This window comes from Carettochelys insculpta, chromosome 2 (assembly GCF_033958435.1).
Source record: "Carettochelys insculpta isolate YL-2023 chromosome 2, ASM3395843v1, whole genome shotgun sequence".
Taxonomy (NCBI): Eukaryota; Metazoa; Chordata; order Testudines; family Carettochelyidae; genus Carettochelys; species Carettochelys insculpta.
The window spans coordinates 210,200,875-210,214,081 of NC_134138.1; the positions used below are offsets into that span (position 1 = coordinate 210,200,875).

Sequence of the window (13,207 nt, forward strand, 5' to 3'; positions counted from 1 at the left end):
CTATTATGTGGTATTTTTCACAGAATGGTGATGGGAAGATAGACAAAGAAGAACTGAAGAAGTCCTGTTTTCAGCTAAATCTTGATCTAGATGAGGAACTCCTGGATGCATTATTTGATTACTGTGATTTGGATAAAGATGGCCTGATTGACTATCTGGAGTTTGTAAACTTTCTTAACTGGAAAGACAAGATGTCTGTTGAAGAATTTGAAAAAAACATAATTACAAAAGGTATGTGATTTATTACTAGAAAGAATTTAGGAGGATAATCCTGTCTATCCCTCAGCCACTGAAAAAGGTTGCGTCTACACTAGAAGCATCTGCCGACAAAACCTCTGTCAATAGAGTGCATCTACACACAAAAGCAGATGGACAGAACAGTTTGCAGTGTCAACAGAGAGCGGGGGCTGAAGCATAAGCCCTCTCTCTTGACAGATGTATCTATGCTGACTTCTGTCAACAGAACTCTATCGACAGTGTTATGCCTCAAATTTTTGAGGGATAACTCTGTCAAGGCAAAAGCAGAGTTCTGTCAAGACTCTGATGACAGAGGGCTTTATGTGTGTAGATGCTGCCTGAGTTATGTTGACAGAAGGCCCCTTGTGTTAACAAAGCTCTCTAGTATAGACACAACCATACTGCAGAGGAGGTGTAGGCTTTGGGACAACAGTACATTACAGTATTTAGTGCTTCTGGGGCCCCCCAGTACATTGTGAAACATGGCTAAAGAGGCTTGCTTGCTCTGTTTGTTGGATGAGTGGATACTCCTCCTGGAACTCCTATATTTACCAAGCCCTTTTCCTAGAGTGTCATAAGGGGATTAGATTGGAAAACAAAAAAGAAACAACTAGAGAAAAATGTTACAGGCTTTAATTTGTAAATGTTCTTAACTCTAACATTTCCACTTGAACATATTGATACCATTTAATGTTTTGAAGTTATGATAGCTGGCAATGTGTCTTTTAGGTGTTAAAGGGAAGATTCTGTAGTCTATTCAGCTCCCTTTACCATCTAAGCAGAGAAAAAGGGTACAAACTACCCACAAGCACCTACCTGAGTGTTCCTCAATAGTCATAATGCAATGTAGATGCCTCATCATCTTCTGCTTTGATGTCTTTGGTCAACAAAGGTACAGGAAAAAAAGTGGTTTTGTGGGAGTGGTCCTGTGCAATGCATGTAATCAGCTCTCATATGGCATATGTTCCTTAGGGCCCTCAGATTGCTGCAAGCTGCTCTGGAACAAAGAATCAGGGAGCCGTAACTAGCATGAGAGAAGAAACAATGTATGACAAATGTGTAGCTATGTTGCTTAATGCTCTCTTGGGGTTTGCTCAAATACTGGGGTGATGAACACAGTATAAGAACCTCTATAGCTTCTCAGTAGAGCAGAATAGCTCCAGGACCACCACTGCTTCATTGATCTGTATCAGGGTAAATTACAAATAACCAAACTTTAGTTTGTCAGAACAGTTGTTTTTTCCTTTTTTCATACATGCAACAATTTAGTATTTAAGTGGGTTTTGCTAAAGTTCTCTCTCTGCACACTCTGGAGAAATTTTTGGGAAAAGTCTTTTTATTATTATTATTATTATTCCTTGAAGTGATCCACTGGAAACTGGAAAAATCCAGGGATTTTGATTTTATCATAAACATTTTTAAAAGTTGGGTTAATAACAGAGCCAGCCAGGTGCAATCTAAATCTCAGTCTAAACAGTAGGACTTTTCCTTTTATGACAAGTTTATTTTATGTGAATCTATCTCATAAAGCAAGAGAGATTAAAGATCTCAGAACCATTTGAAAAGGTGTTATCTGTATATTAAATCTTTACTACTCAATAATAAAGTAGATTTGTCATTATTTTTACCACTTAAAATATTTACTATTTTATGCCTCTAATTATTTTGACCGTTTCATAGGGAAAAGGCCAGATGCTCCTGAGCCTTCTCAGATTGAAGATGTAGGAACCAAAGCCAATGATGGCTCACTATTGAAGGCTGAAGATCTTGTACCAAAGGAACCGGGAAGCTCAGAAAACACACCACAAACTCTTACAAGACCGACAGATCGTGTATTTGCTGATTATCGTACAACTTCTTCTCAGTACAATGCTACTGTAGGTGGTCTCCCTGCAACTTGTAAGTACAGTGAATGTTACTGAAGACTAAATCAGAATCAGTTTTGGAAATGTGCTGATTACAGCGAATAGTCCGCTATCTACCTCTAATTTATCCAACAGTATTAAACCTAATATGATTCATGTATTTGAGACTGGGGTTTGGATGTTCATTTTGGATAAGCAGCCAAAAGTCTGGATGTTAATCAAAACTCTTTGGTCAAGAAATTATACTGGCAGCTCTCGGGAGAACCAGTTTTTTTATGTTATTTCTAGTAAACTATTGTTTCTGGGTTGGTTGGAAATAAAGCAACAGTAACCTTCCTTAACAGTATTTAAATACTTAAACTTCTGATTGTAGTTGAAATGATGAAATGTAAAGCCATATGAAAACTGTGTGGGAGGAAAAATTAAATAAATATCTTTAAAAATATAAAATTTTACTTAAGTTTCAGGCAAAATTCCCAGTCAGTTCTTATTTCTTCCAAAGTAGTTCTCTAGTTCAGTGGAGTACTATATGACACAGCTACTACATCTCTGTCAGCTACTGCTGTAAGGATAGTTCTTAATTTCTTTGTTCTATATTGATTGTTTTTACATAGGTTACCCATTACATGGTGTTCCAACCATTCGTTCAGACATTCCCGCCCCTCGTATTCGCCGCATCAGTGACAGAACTAATTATGGTGATGAAGCCAATGCTTATGCATTATTGTGTCCATCAGTCTTCAGTCAGAAAGGAGTGTATGAGAAAGATTTTTTTAAAACAAGACCGAAGGCAGAGGTATTGTACCTTGCTTCAGAAGATTCTCTCTAGATATCTCACGAACACCTGCTGGATAGGTCAGGGAGGTAATGTAGTCAAGCAAATATGGCACCACACTGAAAGTCAGAAGACCTGTGGAAATTTCCACATTTGTGACTGACTCATGGTATAATTGGATGCATCATGTAACCTTTCTGTAACTCAGTTTCATTATCTGTAAAATGGGGTTAATGATATGTAAAGCATTGAGATCTGTAGATGAAATATTTTGCCATTTTACGAGTGCCCAATATTAATGTTCACAGACAGAAAATTAGGTTAAATTGATATCAGTGTTAACAGTACCTATCAATAATTTAAAGGTGAAAAAATTATAAGAAAGTTTCAATTATCACAAAAACAAGCATTATGAATCCAGGAAATTCAGAATTTAAAGTTAATCTTGGGAGATCCAAACATGCGAAGGCAAAGAAATGCACTGCTATGGCACCCATACAGTCTTCCATAGATTTCAAGCCCGAAGATTCCATTGTGATCGTCTAGTCTGACCTCATGTGTACTATGGGCCACGAAATTTCCTGAAAACATTTCCTAGAGCATATCTTTTGGAAAAACATCCAGCCTTGATTTCAAAAAATTCAGTGATGGAGAAGCCACTGTGATTTTTGGGAAAGTGTTCCAATTATTAAATACTCTCACAGTTAAATTTTTACACCTCACTGCCTTTCTGAATTTGTCTAGCTTCTATTTCCACCCATTTGGATCATGATATGTCTTTTTCTGCTAGATTGAAGAGCCAATTATTAAATAGTTGTTCCCAGGCAGTTATTTTTATCTTACAGTCAAGTGATCCTTTAGCCTTCTCTTTGTTAAGCTAAATAGATGAAACTCCTTGAGTCTATCATTGTAAAACAAGCTTTGTAAACCTTTAATCATTCTCTTGAGGCTCAGATAATGACAATATCTCACACTGAAATATATGATGTCAGAGATACTGTATAATCAGTCTAAATATAGATATAGTGCTGAATTTGTGCTAGGAAAGAGGTGGGCAAAGAAGAAGCAGCGGCCTACCAGGGTTAACCTCTGGTAGGTTGCACCACTTTATTTACTTGTGTCTCTGCAGGTGTTGGACTATTGCAGCTCTTGTTGGTTGCAGATCACCATTTCCAGCCAATGGGAATGGCGGCAAGCGGTGTAGACTGGGACACTGTTTTCTGATGCTCCTGTTGTCCTTGAATGGCAATCTGTGACCAATGATAGCTGTGATCTCTCAATAACTGTGGAAGCATAGGAACATATAGAAGTGACAGACAGCCAATGACTAACCCTTGCAGATCAGATCCAGCCCGCGGTTCAGTATTTGCCCACCCTGGAGCTAGGCTGAGACCCCATCACCTCTAGGCTTCTAGGCTTGGCAGTTTATAGTCCCAGCACCTGTGGACTTGCTGTATCACTCAATGTAATGTAAAAAATTGTTTGTAGCCTGAAGCCTAATTGCTTGAACCCCAGCACCTCTTCCATTTCAGTTTAAGCGTTGTTTAGGTCCCAATTCAGCAAACCATTTAAACACATACTTAATTTTTTTGCTTTCTGGTAATGTGGCAGACATACAAACAGGGACATTGACATCAGCAACAGATATAGAAGCAATTTGCACAGGGATATAACTATCAAGCTGTCTAGAGCAGCTTAAGAGCATGAGTACCAGCCTCAGGCCAGACTGTTAAGAAGCAGAGCATGTACTCCAAGTTGTTTGTGAGTTCTATGCTTAGATTTCACCAACCATTTATCAAGTCTGAATCCCTCAAAGACTCTAACAGCCTTAAAGCAGAGTCACAGATCATCCCCGTGGATACTCTGATCTATCCTGCTGGCCAGATAAGTTTATTTTTGTGACAGATGGTCCTTTACGTCAATAATCACAATATTCTGCAGATTCCCAATGCAAAAGTACTAGTTACTTATCCCAGGTCAATTGCACTTTACATCTTACACTGAAGACAATGTTTGTAGCTAATTCTTTAATACATTGTCTAAAGATTTATTAATTTAGAAAAAGAAATAGAATTATTTACAAGGTTAAAGTTGTTAAACACATACACATACAAATCAGTTTTGGGCTCTAAGTCTAAAAGGTAATAGAACCTACTCTAACATTTAAGTTTGATATGCCCTCTAGGGCTAACCCAGTTAAGCAGCTGGAGACCCCTTGCTTATGCTTAGAAATCTTTGTCCCTCCACAGAAACACAAAGCAGCACAAAGACCCAGTTTCTTACTTGAGGGGATTTTTATTCTCTTTCTCCCAGAGTTCAATCTGATAGACATAGAATCATAGAATACTAGGGCTGGAAGAGACCTCGAGAGTCCATCAAATCCAGCCCCCTGCCCTCAGGGCAGGACCAAGTACTATCTAAACCATCCCTGATAGACATCTATCTAACCTGTTCTCAAATATATCCAGCGATGGAGATGTTCACGCATAGATCTCCTCTTTGTGATGGGGTGGGAGTAGAAATGCAATTAACGACATTTTTGTTCTTTTTGTTTCACAATAGCTTCCGTGGTTTCAATGGGACTTGTTGGTGGGCAGGATCTAACTCCTTTTACATTAGTTAATGCTTCTTTGCTGTTTGGTGATGTACACAGTTACAGAGGTTTGCAATGCAAACAATACAATCTTATGACGAGGTACAGATGTTGAAGGTGAGATGACTATATACATCATCATACAGGCATTTCACAAAGTCTAAACACACGCTTGCAAAGTTAACATCTATGTTACCAATACTAACACAGGTGATCCAGATTAGTTTACAGATATGTATTGACGTGTGTTCAGTTGAGGCCTAGAACTCTTGACATGAGCTAGCACCTGGTCTGCCGGCATCACAGTGGCCATGAAGGGAGATGGACTCAGATTGTCCAGTCAGCTATTTAGATTCACCCTGCAGCTGGATAAAGGTGCAAACTCTTCTACCACTGAAATGGTGCTATTGTCTGCAGCTGCCGGCATAAAATATCTGGGTGAAGAGGGTGATGAAGGAAAAAGGGAGACTAGGAGGCAGAGTGTTGGAGAGGACAAACTAGGTAGTAGATTCATATATGTTCCATTAGTGGAACCTAGGGCTCTTGATGGTGGGCAGTCTGCCTGGCTATGATGGCTACGTCTAGATGGGATGCTGCTGCGAGCAGCATCATGCAAATGAGGAATAAAGGGCTGCTGACAAGGGGTGTTTTTGCCAACAGAACCCCATCTACACACCTTGTTTTGTGCCAAGGCAGCGATCTCACATGAGTATGCAAATGAGGCACATGACTATGCAAAATGAACTGCTATTTGCATTGTTGGATGTGCTCATTTGCATAAAGCTGCGAAAAACAGCACCCTGCCTAGAGGTAGCTGATTAGTGTATCCTTCAAATGGGCAAGACTAATTCAGTCCAACACAAGTTGGATGAATCAGTAGTTTGTATTGTTTTGTGGTATGGGTTGGAATGGATGCCTTATAAAATGCGGAAGTGTGCTGTTGACAGTGTTGTAAGTGATGTGAATATGGCAAGGAATGTTGGAGACTTTTCCTTTAACTGGTTGCTTACGTGCTTTCTGGTTTTTGATTAGCTGGCTAAGTTGTGACGAAACCTTAGCTGTCACCAAACATAGTTTTTGTTCACAGTATTAAATTCAGAAGTTAGTCTTTGAGTGATATTTCAGAATTAGACTCATTGTCACAAATAGTGGATTTGTTTTATAACAATGGTGGGCAAAAGTCAGGAAAACATTCAGACACTTATCTGAAACTCGAGGACTTTTGAAGTATTCAAAGTTCAACAACTCCACAGTATTTACTCCATTCCTTTCTCCGTCCCTCACTGTGATCTTCAGTGCTTTTATCTGCTTTTCAAGTTGCTGCAATTAAGGTACAATACAGTCAATACAAATTTAATTTATTGTAAATGAGTAAGACTCTTTAAGTTTGTTGCACTTTTCATCTGAACATTATTTATACAGAAGCATTTTTATAGTACAACTATGGAATTATGATTCTACTCTGACTGGCCTTTTAGCTGATTTAGATAGAAATATGGCAGGATTTCTTCCTTGAAATTGTGAGCTTTAACTGCTGGTGCACCTGCTCCCCATTATACAAACTGAGAAACAATACCTTGTAAAAATACTGCTTTCAGTTGTTTACCCCTTATTTATGTCATTGTTGTAACAGAAGAAAAATCATCATACAGGTACACGTTACCTTGGCATTCCCATACATAAATTATGAGAACTTTATCACATTTATATTGTCCTAAGAACTTTTGTCAAATGAGAAACAGTATTTGATCACCTAAATTTTCTTCATGTTATACTATTATACTATGTTATACTATTTTGCTAGAAGTCACTCATTACTCACAAATGGCTAAATTATAAACTTTTTTGCAAAGCCCATGTTAATAGGTAGATTCTGTAGGAGATGGCAGGACAGTTTCCCTCAGTAGTGGATCACCAGCATAGCTGTTGCTACCTTCCAAAAATGCCATAACATTTGTACTGCTGCATATCTTTCCCCTTGTGGAAGTTTAAGACAGATTATTCAAACAGTCACAGGTCTGTTAGTCAGGCCTCATCCCAAATAACCTTGTCTGTGTTAACGAGGAGAAAAATGACACAGAGGTTTTGCACAGGGGTTGCACAATTTCCCTTGCTAGCACTTCAGGGCATGACTGCTGCAGTTGAACACACGCAGCTGGCCTGTGTCAGCTGCCTCAGGCTCATGAGGCTTGGGTTATAGGGCTGCTTAATTGTAGTTCAGGCCTTTTGGTTTCAGGCTTGTGGGGGTCCCAGAGGTTAGGGTTCAATCCAAACCTATATGTCTACATAACAGTTAAGCAGACTCTTAGCCTGGCCCTGCAAACCCAAGTCAGCTGACACAGGCCAGCCACCGGTGTTTAAATGCCATTTAGGGCCAATCTATACTTACCGTAGGTCTAGATATAGGGCTAATCTATACCTACCATAAGATCACTATGCATTTCTGGGCCCAGCAGTCAACCCCTGTATTCCATGTGATAGAGTGATGTCGGTGCAAGTCTGAAGAGCCTTCGACTACACTAGGTAAGAAAGTTGATTCTGGTATGTCAATTCTAGCTATGCTAATAGTGTAGCTAAAATTGTGTATCGGAAATTGACTTTCTCCCCTAGTGTAAATTTACCCATAGACATAATCAGAGGCCCCCTTTCCACTTAATAGAATTAAGGCAGTTCTGCTGTGTTTTGGGTCTCTTGCATCTGGGGAGGAATGGGGAGCTGGTTGGAATAGGATATGTTGTATGGATGTGTTTTATAAAACCAAATTATTGGAATAGACTAGTTATTTTTGAAAATATATTAATACGTGTCAGAATTTTGAATAAATTCCTCATCTATATTGCAAAGGATGTGACAGAACACAGACACATATGTGACCTAGCAATGAAGAATGAGAAGAATTATTAATTCTGGTAGGACTCCCATGCCAGAGACCACTGTCTGTCCCTCACACACTCTTCAACGTCTCAGCGTGTATAGTTTATTCATCAATGAGTTGTGTAGTTTCTTTTATATGTGGAACTGTTTCACTGTTTTATTACTGTATGCTATATTTTCTAATGCTAGCCATGTTAAAAATTAAGAGCTGATTTGATTACTTTAAACAGGTGCCTCATAAAATTCCTCATACATAGTCATTCAAAACTTAAAATTCAAATCTAAAATTAAAAAAGGGGACTTGACAATGTCCTTCTTTATCATTTTATTACAGAAAGTATTCAATCATGCTTGAAAGTGCATTTGGTTAGGTATTTTACAGTAAAGTATACTGATAATTAGAGGCCTCAGATATAAAATATGATTTGTCAGAACTCTTCAGAATTACTTGCGCATGAACATATTAACATTTTATAATCTAGTTCTGAAGCAGGAAATCCAGGTACACAGAATATAGCTAACAGCAAATAGAATTTATGCTGCATTGATAAGCCCATTATGCCTGTCATGCAGAAGTTATAATGTAGTCTGAAATGTCATATTCCATTATAGACTATCCAGTTTATGCAAAACACAGTAGATGGCAATAGGGCATTAAATCATTCTCTACTCATGCAGTGCACTAAATATTTCAATAATTCTGTTTAATTTTTAATTTATTCTGATATTGGGTAGTAACTGTTCCCAAACATGCAATAGTTAATGAAATCATAATTTAAAAGCCTGGGACTATATCATACCATCTGTTTTTGAGCAGAAAACCCTGTTGAAATTGATAAGGCATTTGCTTAATAGCCAATTGCACAATCTGACCCACGATTCCAGCCTTCATTACAAAAAAATCAAAGTGGCCATAGGATTACTAACCATTAAAACAGAATATGTTAAGACCATATGGAAAAATAGTTCTTGCTAAGGCTCCAGTTGATGAAAGCGTTCCTATTAAGGAAAGGTCTTAAACAAGTTTACCTTTATTGAACATATTGGAATGTAAGCATGTGCTTAAGTGCTGTCCTGAATCAGAGTGTGTTCCAGTTCCCCTTGGAGTCAGAGTCTTTAACTGGACCATAGATCAGGCCCTTAGCATGACGCTATTTATTTTGGCTGGCAAATAATATGTCATTCTCTTATTCAGTATCAATACGACAATCACAGTAAAAGGTTGATGAGTTGATTTTGTGCATGGGATGGTTTTCAACATGGGGAGATGTCACAGGGTGATGCTGGCCCTTTAAGAGTGAGCAGAGCCAATGCATGTGTTTTGCTGGGATTCTTTGGAAACTCTTAACTTATAAATTTCCTGAGTTCTATGTAGTTGTTTTCTGAATCTTTAAACTGTATCAAACTGATTTGTATATTTGTACATTCAGGGCCAAATTTTGCAGTCCTTAGTCTTTCCTTAGAGTAACTTTAATGGGAACTGGCTTGGTTAAGCACTCTGGGGTTTGGCCTACAGTCTTCATTAATGGTGAAATTCACTCCTAACCAAATTAAAATTCCTCACTAGAATAATAGATGCAAGACCAGGCCCTAAACTAATTAAAGTAATTGCTGAGAAAAATTAATTTGATCCCATATTACTTTACAGATTGCACGCATTCTCCGTAACATTGGGGTGAGCATTTCAGATGAAAACTTTGAAGAAGTATGGAAGCAGGCCTGCATGAAACATCACAGAGGAGAGGTCTGTGTAGAATCCATCAGGAATATACTGGATGAGATACAAGCATCACACACAAAATGCATCTGAAGATTTCTGTTCTTTGTGGTATTTTATTTAAAATAAATCAGCCATAATTTTGGTGGTGACTAGTAAAAATGTTTAAATGTATTGTGTTTACAAAACTTGAGTTCAATCTATATATATGGAGATACACATCTCGTAGAGCTGGAAGGGACCTATAGTCCTGGACTGTTCTTATTCCCCATTAAAGTTAGGGAATTGGGTCACTGATTCAGTGGAAACAGTACTAGGTATGTACTTGCTTATAAATTGAACTCTTTTATATCCAGCAGCACTGGGACCAGGAGGTTGCTGGACAGTCAATAGTCTGGATAATAGAGAGGTATATCTAGCAATGCATAATACTAAAGAGAAACAAGATTAGATATTAAGAAACAAACAAAAATGTGTGCAAAGTACTTTATTTACCATCAACAGTAGTATTGTACACTGTAAAATTATACGGTATTTTCTGTATTTATTTGTATTTACTTTCACTATACTGTACTTATGGAAAAAGTAGCTACAATTTACTTATGGTTAAAATGTCAGTTATTTTAGAGTTCTGCTTAATAGAATGATGGATATGAAAGAATTTACTGTATTTAATATAAGTAATCTGGAATCAAGGATAGACCCTTAGATGCGAAATTTGCAGAGCACACAAACTTATATAGAAAAGACCATGAGGATTTTCAGAGGGAGGTTTAGGTGGGACATTAGGAAAAAACATGCTGGTGGAGTGGTTAACACTGGAATAAATTGCCTAGGGAGGCTGTGGAATCTCCATCATTGGAGCTTTTAAGAGCAGGTTATGTAAACACCTGTCACAGATGGTCTAGACAGCGCTTTGTCCTGCCACGAGTGCAGGGGTCAGGACTTGATGAACTCTTAAGGTTCCCTCTAGTTTTATGATTCTATAATTATTATTCAGCCTGTTGAAGAAGAAACTTTGTTATCAAGATCAATGAGAAAATGACCCTTATTCCTGAAAAATATCTTAAAGTTTAGCCTATGCACAAGCTTTGTGAGTTTTAACTTCATATAAAGCTTGACGAATCTGTGTTGTTTTGTTACTGAGATCATTAAGGATCAAAAATAAGATTGATCTGGGATGCTTAATTTCTTAAAGGACTTATTAACTTACTGGGCTCATATATTCACAGAAGAGATTCATTGTGTTGGTGCAACAACTGAAAATTCTCAAGTTTACATTGGATCATACAGACACTCATTTTCATATTTTTCTCTCAATAACATAATCTTCATTTTTCTGCCCTTCCAGAGGAGTGAAATGAAACTTTCCTTTGCTTTTTAATCTTTTGCCAGTATGCTCTTGACCACATGGTAAAGGTTCTCTTTTGAGGTAGGATTTGAAATGAATGTAAAGCAATGTTCACCCAACTTATTCATGTCTTCCAAAGCTTTAAACAAGCCTGAAATTCCACTTGTCTCCTCGTGCTTTGCATCAGAATATACAATGAGACTTTCAACAAATATAGTGACTATGTTACATAGCAGTCAGTGAATTTTAGAGAAAAGTGAAAGGAAAAGGTTTATAAAGAGCATATAAAAAATCTTGTGCAAAAATCTTTCTTTTTGTATTTGGCAGTCAGCCCAACATCTGTGGATTCAGTGACTTATTCTAGGCTTCAGATCTATAAATCGTATTCTGTGACTTTACAGTTCTCTTGAGTTATGCCCAGCTGATAGAAATTTAAAATAAAGAAATCTATTGTAGTATGAATACATTTATCGAGGCTTCAGCACTGGTTCAATCAGAAAAGGAAGTTGCTTTCAAGTAAAATGTGTTATATACTCAACACCTAAGTTGCCAAAAGTGGTTAACTAAAAAACATTCAACAGCATTTTGATGCTGCTTATACTATAAACAAACATCAAGTGATTGAGTGAGTGGATTATGACAAAAATAGAAGTACCTTTCCAAATAACATTTAACATTTAGAATACATGGTAAAATTAACAAAACTTTCTTATCTATGCTGTGTAATTGCAAAGTATCAGCCACAGAGTACACAATAGTCAGCCTTCACAGATCAGACTACTATATTCAGAGTATCTAGAAATCTGATTAATTTGTCAATATTTAAAATTTGTTGGGCCAAATTCTTTCTGGTGTATCCCCATTGGGAATCATTTGGTCCATTGTGCAGTGTTTTCTTGAAAAGAGGTGTTAGCTGAAATACAAAACACACGTAGCTACCCTGTCTCTTTTTCTCCCTGAACTCATTTTTATTTCTGTCTTGCCACAAAAATACTCTGAAGAGTAACTTATTTAATAATTTGCTATTTTAATTGCTTCTGTCAAGCATCATGCTCTCCTCTTAAATTTTAAAACAGATTAAATGGTCTGAACTTACAGCTTGGGAGGTAAAATGATTTTAATGGTCTTTCTGTTAGGAGAAAAATACAAAGAGAATTAGCCTCTTATTCTCCAGCACACTGAACTGTGAAAAATTGGTCCTGAAGATGAGAATTTTGAAGAACAAAAACAGTGAGGTGAAAGTGCCTCAGTTATAAAATTATTTGTATGCTTATTTTGGCTCAGTTAATTAAACAGTCTCCCAAACTCGTGACCTTGTGTAGTAGACCCAAAGCTTATGGCCTAAATACGGCAGTAATTTACATCTTGTAAAAAACTATTGGTCCCGATTCCCCTCTCACATCAGTTTTATGGTGGTGAAGTTCCATCAGATTAAAAGCAGTTACTGCTCATTTCAGCAATTCAGGGAGTTTAAAGCCAGTTGAAACACTACATAAGAATTTAAAAGCTAGTATGACAGAAGAATCAGACCCCTTTGTTTAACAGGAATGTATGTATTATAAATCAGTGTAAAATTTGACTTTGTGTTATCATTACATTGAGTGTGTCTACACTAGCTGGCTACTTCGAAGTAGCCGGCACAACGTCGAAATAGCGTGCGTTGCGTCTACATGTACTGTGTGGTATTTTAGCATTGAAATCGGTGTTAGGCAGTGAGACATCGAAATCGCTATTCCTGTCACTTTGACGTTGAACGTCAAAGTAGGGTGTGTGAAGACAATCCGCGTCCCGCTAC

At 37.5% G+C, this 13,207-nt stretch overlaps 1 protein-coding gene across 1 annotated transcript in view; it reads left to right on the forward strand.

Moving 5' to 3' along the window:
* The window catches only part of EFHB (EF-hand domain family member B), a 31,967-nt gene extending 21,750 nt beyond the window's left edge, over window positions 1-10,217 (forward strand). Inside the window, exons 10-13 of the mRNA XM_074986134.1 lie at window positions 24-231; window positions 1,918-2,136; window positions 2,717-2,898; window positions 9,993-10,217. Coding sequence (XP_074842235.1) covers window positions 24-231; window positions 1,918-2,136; window positions 2,717-2,898; window positions 9,993-10,154 — 771 coding nt within the window. The 3' untranslated portion in view covers window positions 10,155-10,217. The remainder of the gene's footprint in view (window positions 1-23; window positions 232-1,917; window positions 2,137-2,716; window positions 2,899-9,992) is intronic.
* Window positions 10,218-13,207: the final 2,990 nt, after the last annotated feature.